Here is a 21,715-nt window from a genome sequence, read left to right as displayed (position 1 = left end):
ACATATCATTCTACTGTAAGTTATGCTTCTACTTCACCCTACTAATCAACTACATGACTTTTTTATCCATCCATAACTAGGCCTTTTATTCGTCCAACTACTCCAACAAGTGCTATGCGAGAATCACGAAACTAAAAAAAGCCTACATTTGATCCTATTCTCATGAGTTACACAAAACAATACCAAGAGCTTTATAAAAACCACTTGATTGCTTCCGTTATCACAAAATAACTTGAACTTTTTTATCCCAAATGGTATGATCCTATTACTCATTATGACCATCGTTATGGGGTGGCTGACCATTCTATCGAAAATTGTATCCCTTTGAAACATAAGGTGTAAAGTTTGATTAAAGAAGGTTTGATAAGCTTCGACACCAATGGAAACATGGCACCCAATGTCAGTGGTAACCCATTGCCTAATCATCTAGAGGCATGATTTTGAGAAGGCTAATTGAAACTGATTATCTTTGGACTTTTTAAGAATATAGATCCCTTTTATGTACTTGGATTTCATCTTATTTTTATTATTTTAATAAAAGTGACAGATTTAATGCATTTTCATGACATTATTTTTTTTTATGTGAATCACCATTATTTACTTTTACCTTCTCATACCGTTTTCCCATACCCATTTTTTGATTTCAAATAATGAATGTTCAGATAGTCATGACGATAATTCAGGATTCAATTTTGAAAACACCAATCATGATGATTTGATTGATAGATTGAGATTGTTAGTTCATTGGGACTGCTGAATAAAAAAGAAGATAAATCTGTTGAAAAGTTTCAAAGGTAATACAACACATGATCTTTGTGATTATTCATTTACAAGTCTGTTTTTGATCAATAAATATTTTTCATTGAGAGTATTCATGTTCAAGATGAGAAATGGCCATATTTTTTTATCCTTCAAAGAAAAAAAAAGAAAAGAGTAAAATTATCCTTTGCTACCCCATTTGAGCTTGTTGAAATTTTTTTTTGAGGAACCCTAACCAAAGATCACCCCTATAATAGGGGCAAAGTTTGAGGAGATTGTTTATCCTTAGTGATTTTAGGGGCAAAGCCCTTTTGTGCCTAAGTTTTCTTGAAAAATAAAGGAAAAAAAAAGAAAAAAATGAAGAAAAAATTGATGGAGAAAAATGCCAATATGCTCCATATAAAAAAAATGATTCTTGGTTTGATAACCTTTTAAATACGATTTGGGCTTGTTTTAGCTATTTCTTTCATAACCTCTCACCTTAGCCTACATTATGTCATTTGAAAGTTCATTTTGATCGAATGTGAATACTTGAACTAGAGAATCATGAATTGAATTAAGGCAGATTTGTCATGGATTGTTTGAGACTTTGATTAAAGTGTCACTAATGGATCAAAGGAAAATAAAATGAGAAGAAAAGATGAGAAAGAGGTGTGTAAAAAAAAAACAAACAAACAAAAAGCAATAAAAAAAGAGACTTAAATTGAAAACCCAAAAGGGCAGTTTAAATATAAGATAAAAACTTGAAGAAATAATTTCATGTGAGCGTCTGAAGCATGATGATGATGATTGGCTCAAAGACTAAAGATATTGATAGAATGTATTTTTGAAAGAGAATTCTAAGTTGGAGTTCAAAATTGTCTGAACAATCATTATTTTTGGATGATGGTATCCCATTTACATAGTCACAACATTTTGCATTCATTTATCTTTGAGTTGTTCTTAACCATATTTCTTTTCATAAAGACCCATCTTTCTTATCATTTACCAAATGTATATCCTGTGAATGAACTAAGAAAATGCATCATGTCATCACTAATTTGAATGATGACAAATAAATGAATGACAATGTTTGTAAAGAATTTTTTATTCTTTTGAAAGAAATTCGAGGTGAGATAAGTGAAAAAAGCTTGAGAAAATGCTTTAAAAAGGGGCAAATAAAATGACACAGGTGACCTAGTGATGAATTGAGTGATAGATTGGTTGACATGACTTGTGAGTTATGATCAGATGAGAAGAATGACGTGGATCAACTGACAGACTTTGTTTTAAAATTGTTAATATTGAAAAGTTAAGAAAGAATAGTGGAGTCTTGAGAATCTTGTTACCATAATTGAAAATTTATGGCATTGATTTAATAACATCTGTACACATACGTTGTGTTTATATTTGCATCCTAGATAGGACATGTATTTGCATCATTGCATTATCACTTATCATTCATTTTCGATCTTAGCTCAGTCAAGATCATTTTCTTGACTTGTGGTTCAATCCAGTCATTTGATCTTTGCTTAGTCCATATCATTTTCTTGACTTATGGTTTAATCCTAATCGTTTGATCTTGGTTCAGTCCAGATCTTTTCCTAACTTGTGGTTCAATGCTAGTTATTCGATCTTGGCTTAGTCCAAATCATTTTCCTGACTTGTGATTTAATCTCGGTCATTCGAACTTGGCTCAGTCCAAATTGTTTTCCTGACTTATAGTTCAATCCCAATCATTCGATCTCAACTTAGTCCAGATAATTTTCTAGACTTGTGGTTCAATCCTAGTCGTTCAGTCTTAGCTCAATCCAGATCATATCTTGATTCAATCCCAGTTGTTCGATCTTGATTCGATCCAGATCGCTCTTTTTTAGACTTACGGCTTAGTCTTGGTCATTTTTGCTTGTTGATTTGACTCTTGTTTTTGGACCAGAATAGAGTGAATATCTAGGTCTTTGTATCATCCCTATCTGATAGGGATGTGTAAAGAGGGGTAACTGTAGACACCCATCTATGTCAAGATCAATTAGGGTCGATTTTTATTACTATTATTGCTATTATTTTTTAGTATTAGTGTTATTATTATTATATTATAGTATGGTATGCTATATTATTATTATTATGATTATATTATCGTATCTATTATACTATGTTATTATTATATTATGCTATATTATTATTATTATTATTATTATTAGTATCAGTAGATTTATTTTTATTTTTCTATTCTTTTTTTTCTTTTCCCCAATTTGCAATTGAAATAGGGAAGTCAAATTTGCAATCCACCGAATCAAGGGTTCTAATTCAGACTTCAATTCAAGATTGAAACAAATTGGACAAGTTGATAGAATCCTAATCCTAATATCATAGTGGACAAAATCCAATCCTAGGATTTAAGTTCGGATTAGCTCTGGTCAATCCTTAAAAACTCTCCTAAGGATGACTATAAATTAAACAAAGGACCAAAGGAACAATTCACGATTGATTTTTGGAGAGGGGGTGAGCTTGGTGTTCTAAAAAATTTTTTGGGTATTGGGTTTTTGAGAGTTTGGTTTTGGGACTTTCTGGATACAAGATTTTGATGATTAAGAGGGGCTTAGATTTTTTGTTTTTGTTCCAGGGCGTTGGGATTGAAATTTTGGATTTCTGGATTCAAGGTTGGATTTCTGGAAAAATTTGAGAAAATATTTTGGGAATGAATTTTTAAATTTTTTGGTTGAGTTTTTTAATGACGTTTGAATTTTTTGATAGGATTCGAGTGATTTTATAGAAACCGGTGAGTTTTTCTAGTTTTTGGTTGAATGTTCTTAGGCTGTTCTGAGTTGTGTAAAGAGAAAAAAGAGAGAATCGGGGCTAGAGAGAGAGCAAAAGGCTTCTGAAGAAAAATGGAAAAAGTTGGCTTTTATAGGATGCCAAAATGATGTCGTTCTGAAGGACCTAGACCCGCACATAGACCGGTTGACTTGTGTGTCGACTTGCGTTTCGACCCGACCTGATTGTAGTTTTTCCTTTTTCTATTTTAATTTTAATTTTAATTTACTTTATATTTTGAGTTTTTTCTTATTTTATATTTTATTTTGTTGGTTTTTATTATTTATTTATTTTTATTGAGTAATTTATTATTTACTAAATATTTTATAAAAATTATTTTTTTGAAAAAAAATACAATAACAAAATACAAACAAAAAAAAATCTTTTCAAATAAATTCATGAATTCCACCAAACTATTGGAGAATTTTCATAGATTTAAATCTTATGGAATCCACCAAATTGGAAATTTCATAAATAAATTTCAAAAAATAAAAAATAATTTTTATTCTCTAAACTATTTGAGGATTGCTTCCTAAATTAAATTTTACCAAACTATTGGAAGATTTAATGAACTTTATCAAAAAATTAAAATTTTTATACATATTTTCAAATAAAATCTCACTAAAATATTAGGAGATCTACCTCAAAATAAATCCTACAAAACTATTGGACAACTTTTACTAATTTTTAAAAATAAAATATAGTAATAAATTTGATGATTGAGCCTCTTTGAGGTGAAACACTAGTCTTCATGAATACTACTAAAGTGAAAAAATTATCTTAAATTGCTATCAAACTATTGAAGTAATTTTAGGATAATTTTTAATATTAAATATTTTAGTAAATTATAAGCATATTTAAGGCTTGGATAATTTGAAATAAAAATGATACCATCTTTTGGATGGATGTTATGGGGGTGCTATAATCTTCCTCACACGTAATTGTACTTTCGATCTTAACATCTGATTTCGTGGATCAGAATTTATTATTTAAAGATATTCAAATCAATATTGAGACTTCTCTTTAAATGGGATAAATTTGATTAGGTGACCAATCACACTTAAACAAAAAAGATTGATGATGACTCTTTGAAATCGATATCTAGTAGAAATTATCAGAGGATCCCTCATTTATTTGATGCCCTTTCTCTAGCCGTAAGAACCAGCACCTTGAACTCAGCACCAAATGTCTATAGCCGGATTTTAACTTAGTTGATCCTATTTTTCTATAATTTTGATCTTATTTGACAATGTCTCATTCCTTCTTTCACTGATATTTTCTTGTTTCTTAATAGTAGATAATGGCAATGTAAAATAAATATGATAATATGATATAAAAATAATAAAAAAATAAAAATAATATGATTTAAAAATTTAATATAAATTATATATAAATATAAAAAAATAAAAAATATATTTTGTGTTTATTTTATTTTAGTGTCAACACGAATTATAACATAATTTTCATATAAAATATAATATGGATATGTGAATTATTAGATCTACTTATCAATATATGAAAAATGTTACGAAAGCATTGACATATAATAGTCACTGCCCTGGCTCTTTTCAGCTCTCACTTTGGTCCATTCGAGGGAAAGTGATGAGGTTAATGAAAGCTTGTTAATGAATGCGCACATGAACTCTTTCTTAGGAATGTGATTGTAATTTGAATGGCAAGATTGTGAGAATTATGTTGAGGTAAATGCACGATTAGGAATAATTTGTTTAGAAATATATTTTATCTTATTGTTGAAGAAAACCAAATGCCACTACTCGTGGTAATGGGATGATTCACAATTTCATTTGCGAGGTAATTATTTTCTATTTTCCACTGCCAACTTTCAAGTTCTAACTTTTTAAGTATCTGCAGTGCCATGAAACTTCCTATAACAAGAACAAGAAAAACTGTGGACCAACAAAAAGAGAAAACGATAAAAAAAAGAAAAACTTTATCAATGTTTTTTTTCATAGAAAGATTATTTAAAGTTTTTTTTTTTTTAGAAAAATACCTTAAATATATTTTTTTATATTTTAGGGTTTAAGATTAATATTTTTATAAAGAGATTATTTAAGGCTTCTATACAAAAACGTCTTAAATAATCATTGTTTATTTTAAAAGATAATTATTAAATGGTTCATAATATAAAAAAAATAAAAAAATTATGTAAGACATTTTTGTACAGAAAACACCTTAAATAATTATTTTATATGCCCATAAATAGATTATTTAGGGCGTTTTTTGTACAGAAGTGTCTTAAATCAGAAAACGTCTTAAATAATTTTTTTATAAATAAATTAAAAGAACATTTAAAATTTTTTTCATGATATAAAAAAAGTGGCAAACACATTAATTGATTTTTTTCTAACAATGTTTTCTATCAATTTTTGTTACTCAAAAAAGTATCAAATGCCTTAATTGATGATATTTTATAAATAAAAATAACAATTAAATAAAATATTTATCTTTTTTTGATGCCAAAAGTATCATTTGTTGTTTGGATATTTATTATTAATAAAATAAAATGAAAAGTTATCATATATGTTAAGAAGATTATGATAATTATATATGAATTAATTGTTTGGATATTTATTATTAATAAAATAAAATGAAAAATTATCATATATGTTAAGGAGATTATGATAATTATATATGAATTAATATATATCGATTTTTTCAACAAAATGAGTGAATATGAATACAGAATATTCTGAAAATGAAAGAAAATTTCGAGTATTGCATTTTTTTAGAAATGACATTTTTTCTTAAAATTCAAGATTTCGCAAATCAAAGATCCCATAGAGAAGGAGAAAAATCCTGGCTTTAATATGTTAAAAATGTATGAGCTTAGTGGTACGGTATCGACTCCAGAGCTTAGAGTTTCAAGTGCTGTGACCCAAAAAGGAAAAAAAAACAAAAAAAAAAAAAAGCAAAAACCTAGGGTTTCAAGTCTAAAAAGCCTCCTTCGCTGTTCCTTTCTTATGACCTATTCAATTTTTTGGAAAATTTTCATAAGAAAATAAACCATGTATTCAACAGTCAAAACTTTTCAAATTACAAATAAATTTGAAAACAATTTCTCTTTTAGCTTGTATCCATTTTCATAAGCCTATAACTATTATAAGTACAGCTACTCCTACATGAAATACTTCATAGTTTAGCTTAATTTGTTATGTACCAAAAACCAATGAGGGTTCTAAACATTGCTTTGGTAGCTTATCTTCTTCTTCTTTTACATATCCATGCAATTAGTGCTACTAGACTCTTGCACAAAGAAACCAAGTTAGTGAATAAGGGATTAGATTTACAGTCTCTTCAGAAGGGTCCCGTCTCTCCATCAGAGGGATCCTCTTGCACCAACATTGCCGGTAATGGTGGATCAGATTGTCCGTTGAAGGAAAAACATTATGCTGCTGGTGCCCTGCCTCGTGCCACTGTTTATCCACGTCTAATGGTTCAATTTGGTGTTGCCAGTAATGATCAGAAATGAAGCTTGAAACTCAAGATCAGAAACTTGAAGCCAAGGCTTTATTTGCCAATTGAAGTCTGGAGAATGACGATTTTGGACAAAAATTTCAGGTACTGAAGAAAGTTATAGCTTAAAATTGTAGCCTTTTCTATTCTTGCTTTCAATTGTATTTGAAATATAATGAATTCAATTAGTTATTTTTTTGTTCCTTGTAAAGCAAAATCTTTTGTACATCTTCATAGACTAAGATTTTCTTTCTTAAAGAAAAAAAGGATTTACCTGGACAATGCTCCCCTGTTCTTGTTCAATGACCAAATCTCTGTTTGTTTGCCAAGAAAGTGGAACAAAATGGATAAACTAATGATAATTTATTTATTTATTAGTGGCTAGGATTGTGGGACATGTCAAGTATTCCTTCTAAGATCATCAACTTGAATCTTAGTGGAATCTGACTTAAGAGGATGGCTACTAGTTTAGATTTAGATTAAAACTGCATGCTGAAATTGAAGAATTAAGGAATGTTGAGTTTGGACTTAAATTGGATGCCATTCTTGCCAAATTTGGTGGGCTGCTTCCCTTTGACTTCATATCTAGTAAAAAAAAAAACATAAATGCATTTTTATGTGATAGAATCCAAGTTCCACTTTGTGTGTATAGAATCAAATTACATGCCTTAATGAGGTTTGCCTCGGTTACTTTTCTGTCTATTATTTTGTAATTCAACTTTAATCACTATTCACAAATGTAACTTCTACAATTTATGAGTGAATTATATCTATGTATTAAGTTTTACTCATGTACAGTTTGCTTTTGGGATGCCATGTGGCATTTCATAAATTTTTTCTTTTTATATTTTTTTACTTTAATTTTTTAATGAAAAACTCACTTAATACTCATTTTTTTTTTGCATTTTTTCTTAAAAATATTTAATAACATTTTTCTTTAAATTTTATTTTTTTGGATCCAATTGATAAAAAAAGTATGTAACGTATTTGTTTTCTCTTTTTTCCTTCTTTTTATATAATTAATAACTATTTTTAATTTTTAATTTTTTATTAGACCCACTTGATGTCAAGTGTATGTCACGTATCACGCCATTTGATTATTTTTTCTATTTACTTTTTAAAAATTTTTAATTTAAATAAAATTTCACCAAGAGAAACTAATAAAAAGTTTTGAAGAAAATTGTCAAGGGAGGTATGAATGACAAAATAGTCTGTATCCAATAAGTTTCAATTCGTTTATATCCAATTGGTGCATGCTTTTTATTTAATTTGACAATGGATTGAGTTTTTCTTAAAAACCAAGGTTAGATTGAATTCGAGTCTATAGTGTTTCAGTTTGTCTGGATATATATATATATATAAATATATGTTTTATTATTCATTTAATTTTATATTTATATATATGTATTATATTAATAAAATTATTATTTAATACCTTAATTTAATAAATTCATGTGGCATTATCGTTTTGTTTTCTTTTTCCATCATTTTCTTTATCTTAAAAATTTTTATTTTTTAATCAAGTAAATTTTGTAAGAAAAAAAATCAATGAATGTAGGGATGATAAAACAACTCATATCTCATTAGTTTCGATTCAACTTGATCTAATATGTCTAGGTTTTCTGGGTTGAGGTTTTTCCTTTTATAAAATTAAAGTCAGGTTGGAGGTAGATTTAGGGTATTCCATCTTGCGTAAAGTGTATATATATATATATATATAAAACTATATTTTTAATTAATTATTTTATATTTATATTTATGTACACTTATTATATCAATAAAGTTATTATTTAATATCTTAATTTAATAAAAATACTATATTTATACATAATTAAGATGTAATCCATTAATCTATCTATCCATCTATGTATTATATAAATTTTATTCATTTTGACTTTTGTTTGATTCTTATTCAAGGTGTGAAAGTGACACCATTTTTTTAAAACTTTTTTTTCTACTTCTTTTTTGTCAACGTTTTGTTTTTTGTTTTTTTTTGTTTTTAATTTAGATAAATTTGTTTTAAAAAAAAGCCAATAAAGGTATCGGCACTGCAATTTAGTTTTTATTTTTTTAATTATATAAATTTTGTAACAAAAAGAGTTAATGGACAAAGATAGCAAAATAATTTGTATTTGATGGGTTTTGGTTCGACTTGATCTAATAGTAATTTTTTTTTAAAAAATTAAATTTAAAAATTTTTTTCTTTTATTGTTTTTTCATTAAATAAATTTGTAAGAAAATAATATCAATGGAGGTATCCATATGGCACCCCATTCGTTCGTTTCCTTCTGTTTGTTGTTTTTTGTTTTTTTAATTAGATCAATTTTACAACAAAATAAACTGATTGATAAAAATAACAAAACAATCAATATCCAAGAGATTGCTATCCATCTTGATTTGATGTAAATGTTTTGGTAAAAATTCGTATCAAATCAAGTCTGTCACGAGGTGTAGGCTTGAGGAACCTGATCACTGGACTTGGAAAATGGAAAAAAATGAGTGGGGAGCTAAAAAGCATTTTCGATAAAAACAAAAAATAAGGAGTCGTCACTAATTTTTTTTAGAGTGTGATTAGCCATAAAAAAATTTTGTCCTTTTGATAAAATATTTAAAATGGGTTTAAAGTTTTATAAAAAAAACAATTTGTGGTCTAAGAAAATAAAGTTTGGGTTTAGGAGTTGATTATGTCATGCTTCAAGATCGAGAAACAATACAGCCATATTACTTTGAAGTAAAACCCTAAAGTAATACGAAACCTTTCTTCTTAATCATTCTAAAATTCTTTAATAAACTAATGATAAATCTCTATATATCGAAATACAAACTAATAAAAATACAAAACCATTTCATAAGATCTCACTAGCCAATAATGTCTCTAATGTCCAAGTAATTTTTCTAATTTGATCTTCTAGCTTTTCACAAAAGTAAGCAAACTTATTACTTACTTATCTATTAAAAAAAAAGTAAAAAGGGGAAGGAGCAAACCATAACTTTGCAAGTATAGCTTTACATATTTTATCGAATCAAGCATTGTTTTCATACATACCTATAGATCATTCAAAATATTCATCAAATCAAACTGTCAAAACATTTAAAAAATCATCATTATGTTAAACATTTCGTAGACTCACAAATCAATATCAAACATATCAATTCATAAATCATTTCAAAATGTACTGCTATTCAAATATCATAATCAAACCAAATCATGGGTCAATGTTTAAGAATATCGGGAATTATCAGTGTCATTCGTTTATCATTAGCTACAGTCACTGTTATAACCTGTGACATTGGTCATATCAACAATTTCATCCTTATGATCATTACTAACTATTATAACCTACTAGCTAATGCCTTACACTAACTACTATAATTCATTAGCAAGGCTGTATGATCATTGTTACGCTAACTACTACAACCCATTAGCCAGGGCCATAAAATTAGTTCTAGTGTCGATGATCTCACTTCCTAGGAATGTCAAAAAGTAGTTATCATAAAATCATTATTTAAGCAAAAATCCTTTTTCTCATTTCATTCATAAGTATGATCCGTTATTTACATAGCCAAACACAAAAATAATCATATACTTGATTCTATTTTCATATATCAAAAATAAAAAAATAAAACATTTACTCATTTAGAAACATACATATATAGGTTAAAAAACAACCAAAGTGTATGAGATTCTACTTACCTCCATTTGATTTCATCATTTAGTTTTTCCTCTAAAACAATTAGTAGCCTATTCAAGATCATTTCAAAATATCAAAAATTAATCAACTCTTTTTGAGACCACTAATACTAAAAACAACGAAGTTATATAATAGTTAACTCAAATAACTAATATTGGTAGCCTAAACTCCTTTCACTAAAAAGATCATATCTCAAGATAACCAACTAATAATTAAGTTCTTTATAGTGCATTAGAAACTAGAATTGATAAACTTTTTAACCATATATAGTCCACCTCACAATTCCTTGTAGATTAATTTTAATATTTTTGTAATTCATGTCATATGCTGCTGCTAGATAACATATGTAACTTCTAATAAAAATTAGATATTTATTCATAAGAAACTACAAATTCAATTCTGCTTGTTTTGTTGAAAAGTAAACTCAATAACCTTTTCTATGGCTCAATTCTTAATTCCTTATATAAAATTTAAGATAATTTTCATAATTTAACCATTGTCTGTTGTTTTATAGCTTGCATATCTTTAAATAAAAATTAGATAGCTCTTTATAGAAAACTTGGATTTGACTTCCATTTATTTCATTAAAAAGTAGATTCAACATGCTTTCCAATGATATATAATAATCATAGCAATATCTAATCCTTTGATATAAAATATTATTTTAATCCACTATTATAGAAAATAACATCTTATTCAAAAACAGAATTTCTCCTTTAACCTTTAAAAATCCAAATCTCCACTTTTAGTCTTTAAAATCCACTCAATAATCATCATTAAATCTTAATAACATAAAGTAAATAAAACCCAATAATTTACTCAAATTGATCATGAAGATTAATGAAAGATTCCATAATTTTTCTTGGTTTTTCTCTCAAAACTTCAACTCCAAATAATAATAACCAGCATGGTATATTTCTTAAATGAAAAGATGGCAGATAATCACTTTTAAGAGATTAACTTAATTGTAGCCTCTAATTTTAAATCTTCAACTTGATTTTTCATATTCTCTAACCCTAAGAAAGATGAGGAAGAAAAACTCCCATTTCCTTTGTGTTTCATGATAAATAGGTTTTCTTTCATTTAATGCCTTAGCTTTTTTTCTTTTACTATTTACTCTCTTAATAGACCGATGGGCTTCGATACTAATTTAGCCTAATTATCATTTGGGTTGGGATATTATAGGTGATGTATGGGGAAAGATTAGCACCCCACAGTGCCTATCGAAGACAATACCAATGGATTGCATGTTATCCTTAGATTTTGATGAGAATGGTCCTATTCTAATGTTTAAAAGTTAATTCCTTTCTTTTGTAAAACTTGAATTTTTTTCTTTTCTATTGAAAATAAATAATTTTTTTTGGAAATAAAATATTTTATTTTTTTGGATTAAGATAAAAACATCTTAAGTATTGATATATCTATTTTACTCTCTTATATTTAGGTAGAGCTTCAAAATCATTTACAACTTAAGGGTTTTCAAATTTCCTCACAAAATCGAGATAGTACCTTGCATAAACGATAACCATCGAGAGTCCTCTTATATTTAGGCTAGTTCTTGAAGGCTTTTTTTTAATTGAGATGTCATCTTATTTAAAGATATTTTTTTTTTAAAAACTCATTTTAGGAAACATATGCATAGCATGTATATACATAAAAATAATAATATGGATGCATGATATTTCAATATGAATGACAAAGTATGACTACATAACAATTTAAGAATGTATGTAATAACAAAGTAAAATGAAATGCAAATGCATGAATGGGGTAAGGAATTGACTTTTGGGTTTGAAGGTTGGTTTGAGTTTTTACGGTTTGGGGTAGGTTTAGGGTCTAGGTTAGGTTTTAGGGTTTGATTTAGGGTTTGGATTGATTTGGGGTCTAGGTTAGGGTTTGGTTTAGGATTTAGGGTTAGTTTGGAGTCTAGGTTACGGTTTTAGGGTTTAGTTTGGGGGTTAGGGTTAGTTTAAGGTCTAGGTTGACTTTAGTGTTTAGTTTAGGGTAGATTAGGGTCTAGATTAGGGTTTAGGGTATCGAAGGTGGTTTAAGGTTTGATTTAAGGTTTAGGGTTTGAAGGGTGGTTAAGGGTTTGAGGGGTTTAGGAAGGGGTTTAGGGTTAGTTTAGGGTCTAGGTTAGGATTTAGGGCTTGGAGGGGCTTAAGGTTTGGTTTATAGTTTAGGGTGGTTAAGGGTTTGAGGGGTTTAGGATTTGGTTTAGGGTTAGTTTAGTGTCTAGGTTAGGATTTGGGGTTTGGAGGGGCTTAAGGTTTGGTTTATAGTTTAGGGTTTGTTTAGGGTTTAGATGGTGGTTTTGGGGTTTCATGGAAAATGCATGTAGCAAAAGTAAATAATAAAAATGCTATTGATAAAAATGTAAATATTGATGCATGAAATATGCATGACTATGAGATAAACTTATTACAAATTCAGGCATTTTTGGAACTATATTATAAACTAAATGTGTATGCAAAAATATGATGAAAATGGATCAAACACCAAATTTTTAAAATTTAAAAGACATGTTTTACCATTTTTTTTTCTTTTGAAATTTATAAAAATAATCATAAAACAACCAAAAAGTTGACTAAACTAGCATTTTACTCATGGAAAATTTTATCAAACACATTGAAAACTTGAAGAACAATACAAGAACACAAGCCAACACATATAGTATAAACAACATCTAGCCACTAATCTTGTTAGGGGGTTTCAGCCAAGTGTGGGAATGGCTTTGTTGAACCTTCTCATGGCATCCTCACAATTTCACAGTATCTCTTATAACCATATGATGCATCAAGCACTTGTAGAATCATCATATAAAGACATTTATATAATAAGAAGAATTTTATCAAACATGTAACCAACTAACAAATGAGGAAACCATAAAAACAAACATATATATCCAAACACCAAACATACATCACTAAACTAAGCAAAATTCATACAAATAACAGGTAAACCAACAATTAAATCATTCATAAGCAAAATTAGAGGCAAGAAAAACATTAAGAGTGGACCAAAGAAGGCTCGGCATAGGAGAAGCAAGGTTGGCCGAACCTCTAAAGGCCAACAATGGTGGATTTGTTTATGTCGTTGCTTCATTCTTTTAATTTCAATCCAAACTATTTTAGTTGGATGAGAATTTGATTCAATCTTGATAAAAAAAATGAAAAAAATATAAAACTTCTCAAGAAAAAATAGAAAAATAAACTATGAAAAAGTATAATAAAATGTCATGGAATGTTATGAAAATGCCAACAAGTAATAGAAATTATACCTTTTCTAAGCTTCTCTAAATTTTCCTTTGTTAATTTTTTTTTTTTGCTTTTCCCATTGTTTTCATGCCACTTCCAGCTGCGTCCTCTTTTTTTTTTTTTTTCCAACCTTTAATGAAGAATAAATATTTCATGCACAAGCCATGCAAGCCCTTAGATCAAATCTTCATTTAATGGCCATCTTTTCTCCCTTGTTTTGTTTTACAATGAGCCACTTTTCACCATTAGATCCAGCCTCTCAAGATCATCCCATGATTTGGAATGTTTATAGCCAAAGGTTGCATTTTTAATGCTATTGGAACCATGTGAAAAGATCAATCTACTCCCCATTAGAAAGCTTTCGATTTTTAGGTCATTTTCTTATAAAACAATCTTCTCTTTTTCATTTTTTTGATTTCAAAGTACCAAAAATCTTGAAATATTATGAAATCATGATCTGAAAGTTTTCGTGAAAATCTGACCTTGGGAAGGTCAAATTATAAAATTACCTTTAAGAATTATTTTGGTAATTTCAGACCTCGAGGTGCAACCAAGGTTTTTAATGCATAAAAAATTATCAAATAATTTAAAAACATGATCTGAAATATTTTGCAAAAAAGGACATTGTGAAGGTCAAATTACGAAAATACCTTTTAAGGGTATTTTCGTAATTTTACACATTCCAAGGTGTGCCAATGTTTTTAATGTACCAAAGCTGATGAAATGATATAAAACCATGATTTGAAGTGTTTTGCAAAAAATCAACCTTAAAAAATTAAATTATGAAAATACCTTCAAGAGTAATTTGATAATTTTACGCATCTCAAGGTACGGTCAGGATTTTTGATGGATCAAAATCATGAAATAATATTTTAATATGATTTAAAAATTTTCATGAAAATTTAACTTTGAGAAGGTTAAATCACAAAAGTATCCTTAAAAGGTATTTCATTGATTTTACCCTTTTCGAAGTGTAATCATGGTTTATAGTGCATAAAATCACAAATATCATTTTCAAGCCCTATTAGTCCCATTTGGTTAAAATCGACCCAAGTTCAATATGATTTGACTAATTTTAATTGATTTTCACCAAGTATGACCAAATTGATCCCAAATTTGATTTTAAAGACTTGTCAAAATTTAAAAAATGTTAGATTTGAATTCGGTCGGATTCTAAGAGCTTCACAATTGGTTGAATTTTGGTTGTACAAAATTAGGTATCTACAAAGTATGGTTGATTTTTTTGGTTTATAGAAAGCGAATTTATGGTGCTTTGCCTCTAGACACTCTATGGTATATATAAATGTTATATTTTATTATTTATTTAATTTTATATTTATATATGTATTATATTAATAAAATTATTATTTTATACCTTAATTTAAGATATTGATATTTTAAATTCAATTTGGACGTGCACTTGAAACCTCAATGATCTTTTTTTTTTCTTTGTTTATTTTTCATTTATCCTTTTTATTGTTTTGACCTTTTTTAATTTTTATTAATAAAATTATTATTTGATACCTTAATTTAAATGATTATTTTAAACTCAATCGGAATATCCACATAGTATCCCTATGAATTCCATTTTCCCTTTTTTTTGTTTTTATGTTAAATTAATTGTAAAAAAAAAATTAGAACAATGAAGATATCCACATGGTACTTCAATTTCGTTTTTTTTTCTCTTTCCTTTTTTTTGTATTCTTTTAGTTAGATAAATTTTGTAATGTATCGATTGATAAAGATATCAAAACTATTAGTATCCAACGGATTTCTATCAATCTCAATATGATATGTTGCATTTTGTTAAAATAGCGATTAAGTTGGGATAGGTAAAGTTTTTTTTTTTTTTTTTTTATGAGATATGAGATCAGGGCAAAAACGTATTTAGGGTGCTTTATCCTTACTCATTTTCGGATATATATAAAAATATATATTTTATTAGTTATTCAACTTTATATTTATGTATACATGTTATATTAATAAAATTATTATCTAATGTTTTAATTTAAAAAATTAATATTTTAAACTCAACGGAATGTCCATGTGGCACCTTCTATGAGTTCTTTTTTCATTTTATATTTTTATGTTTTCCTTTTTTTATTTTTGTCCTTTTTCACTTTTTGTTTTATATTTTTATTTTTATAAGGTATATTTTAACAAAAAAAAAATGTCAATTTAGGTGTCTGTATGTCACCTTTATGTTGTTTTTTTACCTTTCGTGTTGTTTTTTCTTAATTAGGTAAATTTTATAAAAAAATCAATGAATAAAAATGGTAAAATAAAAAAATTTTGACCCATAACAACGCACTAATATTTACCTAGTACAAATGAATGATACTGCTGAGTATATAAAAAAATAAAATAAAAAGAAGTAATGGATAAGAGTCCAACTAGTAAAAACTGATTATGATCCCACTCTATATTTTGCACTTCTTTTATAAGGACTAGATTAACGATTTCTTTTATATTCTATCCGGTTAACAAAAATTTTTTTTGTCAAGTCCATTATATAATACAATAGACATGATTATACTCACAAAGGCTAGTTCAATTGATAAAGAAAAAATTAAGCCTTTTTTTTTTATCAATCAGGGTTCGATTTAAAAAAATATATTTTTAAGAGTAAAATCCTGAAGTTAATTTGGAATAGGTGACCATGAGATCCAACATAGAAGGCCACGAATTAGATCCAGACAAAACTTAATAACACCTCTAATTATATTATAAAAAGATAGATATAATTATTTCTTTTTTCTAATAGAGAATTTGACATAATTATTGTTATTATACAAGTAAAGTAAATATAAATTAGAAAAATGGCCTTAATCTAAATAAGGATATCAATTTTATCCATGTCAAATATAAAATCTAATTTTTTACTTGAATGGAAAGGAGCTGTGTATTAAATTATAGGGATGTGAATGAATATAATTTTAAATTTTTATTGGAGATGGAGATGAATAATAAAACACTTGTCCTGTATTTACTATATTTGTCTCATACCTTACCCATTAAAATTCCTAAATCTAATCTTAATTTTTATAAAAAAAAAACTAATCTTAATCTTCTTAAAAAAGGACATAATTTCTTTATATTTTATTATAAAAGATAGTCATTGGCCAAAATTGAGTTATTTATTAAAATTTAATCACACAAAAGAAGTTTGTAGAAAGTGGCTAGTTATATATTGAGTATACACTAAGAAAGTAATTAAAGGCAAAAATGTTGATTTTGCTTTGTAAGTAATTATTTCTCTCTTATGAATGGTTCATTCCTTGTTTCATGAAGAAAATAACGGATTAAACAAAGAGTAAAAGATGCCCCATGTCTAAGGCTAGGCTTTAAATTAACAGATAGAAAAGTCGGCATTGATATGTCATTAAATATATAGAACATCTAAGATGGTAAATATAAGTATATACTAATAAAGATTTGCTGAAAATTACTACTAATTAATTACTAATTAATTAAGTACTGAGATTGACATTTTCTACTATCATATTGGAAACAAAATGAGACAAACCTAAAGTTGATCTAATACAATCTTGATATTTTATTTAAGAATTTTTGCTCAATTTTTAAAATATTATATTTTAATGGTCACATCAGTGGTGTTCTTACCATCTATCATCAGTGTCCACGTATTACTTCAAGACAAACAGTTATTCTCTAGCCAATCACATCATTATCAATGAGATATAGAAAGAAGAATCAAATAGGTATGCAATACTTTCTTCTCAGCTTTCCCTCTCATTACCTTCTTTTCCCTTTTGCTTCCTTCTTTCTCCTTGTATATTTGCTTAACTGCAGTTTCAAATCACGTTACGGAGCATTATCTCTGACACTCTTTGACCTTTTTTCCATAACAAATCTGATATACTTTCCAACTCAGCATGGAACAAACTCCTCTATCACTACACCAAGAATTACATAAAAAAAAAAAAGTTAGAATTGTATTTTGGTTTTGATTGAATATTCTTTAGCACGGTTTCCTTAATTGTCAATGTTAAGAACCTAATATCAATACGAAGATGTCATTCTTTTTCTCATTTTTTAATGGAAATATCAAAGAAGTTTCATATGCAGGCACATAAATCCTAAGTCTTCAATTGTTTGGTAAAACAATAGAAAATGTAGATGGTTTAATATAATTTTAGGTTGACTTTCAACTAATATCCAGCTAACTAATCATCATAATCATATAGTATGCCATCAACTAGATTCAAGTCAAATGTCATAATATGATTTTATTTTAGAAAACTTTTAATTACAAAAAATTAAGATATAGTATCTAATAATTTTTTTTGCTAAATAGATTTTTAAGTTTCACTCAATATATATATATATATATATATATTCTGGATTGATATAAATAAATTTATTTACGCGAAATTTAATAAATTTATGAGAAATTATTTTCTCATAACTTTTTAACGAATTCAAATTCAAGATATCTCTTGCTTCTTGAACTAATATCAGTTGCTAGAAATTTATAAGAAGTTTATGTTGTTTCATGTTTTCCTCGGGAATTTATCACGTGAATCACATTTTAGTCAAATGCCAGAAAAGTGTTGAACATGGAAGTAATGGATCAGAATTTTTGACTATTCTCATGTAAACAAAAGCGACGGTGAACTTCAAATGCTAAATTTTCGAGTTTTGTTCTTGACCCGCGCGCATTATTTAAGGTTGACACGGTAAATATAGGAACCGTCTTGGTTTATGCAGTTCAAGCTTTTAAATTATTGTTGTTTTGCTGTCCCTCAATCCTAACCAAAAAAATGAAGGAAAAATGAAGGAAAAATGAAACTCTCCCTTGTGCCCTCCATTATTTACTCCTACCACTTTTTGAGTTACAAATGAAACTGTTGAAAAGTTCCAATATATAGTGTTTGTTTAAAACAGTGTTGTAATTGCACCGAACATTTGATCAATGATCTTACATATCTCTTGCTCAAATAGTAAAAACTTAAAAGTTCGAATTTCCTTTATAATTATTGCAATTTTTAGTAGGTTAAATTTATTGGCTAGCTCCTTTTTTTTTTCTTTTTACTTGAAGCATTGAATTTTGATTATCAAAATTAAAAATTCAACACTCTATCAAAAGATAACAGGTAACAAACTGTTTTAGTATACCTGAGTAGTTTTCAACATTCAAAGAAAATGGGTGCTGCCATGGCTAATGTGACAATTTTCATTCTATTATTAGAACTCATAGATTTCCCATTTTTCCTTCCATGAACATGAAATTAGGCCAATCAGATTAAGAACCGTTAATAGGAGAAATAGAAGCATATATCATAATTTCAGCCTATGGTTGGCCAATCAGATTAAGAAAGCAGCAAAGGATTATACTGTTGGATCAAAAGTTTGAAGGTTTACTTCATCCATATAAAAAAAATTATTTCAGTAACTTTTTTATATTCATGAAGTGTATTTGCACCACAAGAAAATCCAGAATTCAGGGATAACAACCTGTTAGTAGCATTGACTGCATCTAATTAATTAAAAGGAAAAAATTGACTATGGAAATATAAATCACTAAGCAAAGACAAAAGGTGGCGAAAATCTCCTGTAAGAAAAATTATACAATTTGATAATATAACTAACAGGATGCACTGAAAAGGAGTAGTAAAAGAAATGAAAAAAAAAAAGAATTAAAACATTATGGTATAATGTATGAAAATCTGCTGCTTTACAGAACAACTATGAAGAATTTGAAGAATCTGGCTTTGTTAGTTGTTGCTGTTATTCCTCCATGGAAGTAGTACCTGCAAACTTTATCATGTTAATGCCAGGAAAGGCGGGCGGTGAGCGAAGAAGATGGCCGGCAGCGTTGATTTCATTGACCACGCAATTGCCCGAGCCACCAGGGATGTTGGTGCAAGGAGAACCAGCAGATGGTGGCACAGGCCCCTTCTGCAGGGACTCGAAATTAGGCACAATTCCACGAAATAATCGCTCGCCTTGGCAAGGCCTAGCAGCAGCACCAAATTGTGCTGTAAACAAAATGAACAAGAGGGTGAATAAAAGAGAAAACTTGAAGATTGCTGTTTGTTTGAGGAATCCCATTCGTATGAAGAACTTATCTAGCTAGCTGCTAGTTGTTTCGTTTATGAGCTTCGCAATTGGCTCGAATTTGTATGTTTGGTGTGGAGATTGGCATCCAAGGCAGATATATATAGTTGCGGAAGCATGGAATTAAGTTGTTAATTGAAGCATGGAATTGACTTAGGCGGCGTCTGGCCAAAGATATCTCAATGGAGTCCTGTTTTGACCAGGTCAAAGAGTAAGAATTTTCAAAGTCTGATAATATTGTGGAAACTTGTGCCCCAAACAGTTTTTCTTTAATCGAAGGCAGGTTGAAAAATGCAATGAAACAAAAAATTTAACAGGTCTCTGACATGAAAAACAAGTTATCTAATGTGACAAAATGAGTTCATGTTGTGATGACTAATGCTATATAATAAACATTTGATAAGGTCATGACTTACCTAATCAAGTACTTTTTGCCGGGTATTTGCTATATATATTGAATCATATTAAAGTTGTGGATTCCATGGCGAGGAAAAGAAAAAAGTAGTGTAGCGGTCTTTGTAATGGGGGAGAAAGGGTGGTAAAAGGTATAAGCAGGCTGAGGCGTGTGGAATGGGTAAATAGTACTGACTTTGATTCGATGATTATAAAATATATTTGAAAACGTAAACATTGTCCAGATTAACTTTGATCTTCATTTGAATCTTCATTATCTGCCAAATTAGTCTTATGTTGATTTTAAAATATGAATTCCCCGCTGCTTCTTGTACTTTGAGTGTGCTTTATTTTTGCTACCTTGAGCATTCGTGTTTAAATTATACTAGGTGTTGCCCGCAGCAAGGCTAAGGCATTTTTCTGAAATTCTATTTGGACATTTGATCAGAGAACGTAGCAGGCAGCAAAAAATAAGACTAAGTAATTCTGGTAGAACAAGGAATTAATTCCCTTCTCCATAATAATTAATGTTCTAATGATTATTTGCTAATGGTTTATCTTCATTGATTTTCAATTAATTGCTTGACTACTTTGTGGTCAAATAGTAATGTTTCTAGTGCTAATTTGTAACATATCTCATGATTACTTTTAGTAATTTGGATGCCCTAAAAGTTGTCCATAGTGTTTATATTAACATAAGCTTCATTTGTTGCGTTTCTTGGAAAGATAGAAGTAATCCATATAATTGAAGAAGATAATTAACAAATTTACGAGAAATGTCATTTTCGTCATTTTTAATGTTAAATCCTATTTAATTTTTAAAAAATATATATAATTTTTCGTCACCATATTTATTAATCAATAAAATTATTTAGATAGCAATGATAATAAAGGTTTTGTTAAAAGCAAACTATTTTATATTTTCCTGTGAACATTCCAAAATAAAATTTTAAATAAAATCAATATAAAAAAATACACTCTAAAATTTGTTTGGAAAAGGAGAATGGATTCAAGCAAAACTTGAAAATATACTGACCTTACTAGGAAAAGAAAAAAAATAATAGCTACTAGCTAGTACAATTTTAACTGCAATTTTTTAGGGCATGAGTTAGAAAACCTAGAAAAAAAAATTAAAGATTTCACTTTTGAGTTATGATTATATTTATATATAAAATTCAACAATCGTTAAATAGGATTAACACCCATACCTTTTAAATTTCTGGCCAAAAATTTAAAGAAAAAACAGCATAATCTTGTACACTAGAA

General features: G+C 28.1%; 1 protein-coding gene across 1 annotated transcript; it reads right to left on the bottom strand.

Annotated features, from left to right (window-relative positions):
* Window positions 1-19,537: 19,537 nt before the first annotated feature.
* Window positions 19,538-20,144, bottom strand: LOC149512653 (uncharacterized). Its single transcript, XM_089751740.1, has one exon. It carries the CDS (start codon window positions 20,048-20,050, stop codon window positions 19,727-19,729), a length of 324 nt encoding a protein of 107 aa, XP_089607866.1. The 5' UTR covers window positions 20,051-20,144; the 3' UTR covers window positions 19,538-19,726.
* Between the last annotated feature and the right edge of the window lie 1,571 nt (window positions 20,145-21,715).

This window comes from Durio zibethinus, chromosome 22, assembly GCF_047325235.1.
Source record: "Durio zibethinus cultivar Kanyao isolate XHJ-2024 chromosome 22, ASM4732523v1, whole genome shotgun sequence".
Classification (NCBI taxonomy): domain Eukaryota; kingdom Viridiplantae; phylum Streptophyta; class Magnoliopsida; order Malvales; family Malvaceae; genus Durio; species Durio zibethinus.
This window is presented reverse-complemented; position numbering and strand designations above follow the sequence as displayed.

What these genes read in the sequence shown, in the direction of transcription:
- LOC149512653 (XM_089751740.1), bottom strand. Translation starts at nt 20,050, where the DNA reads ATGGGATTCCTCAAACAAACAGCAATCTTCAAGTTTTCTCTTTTATTC.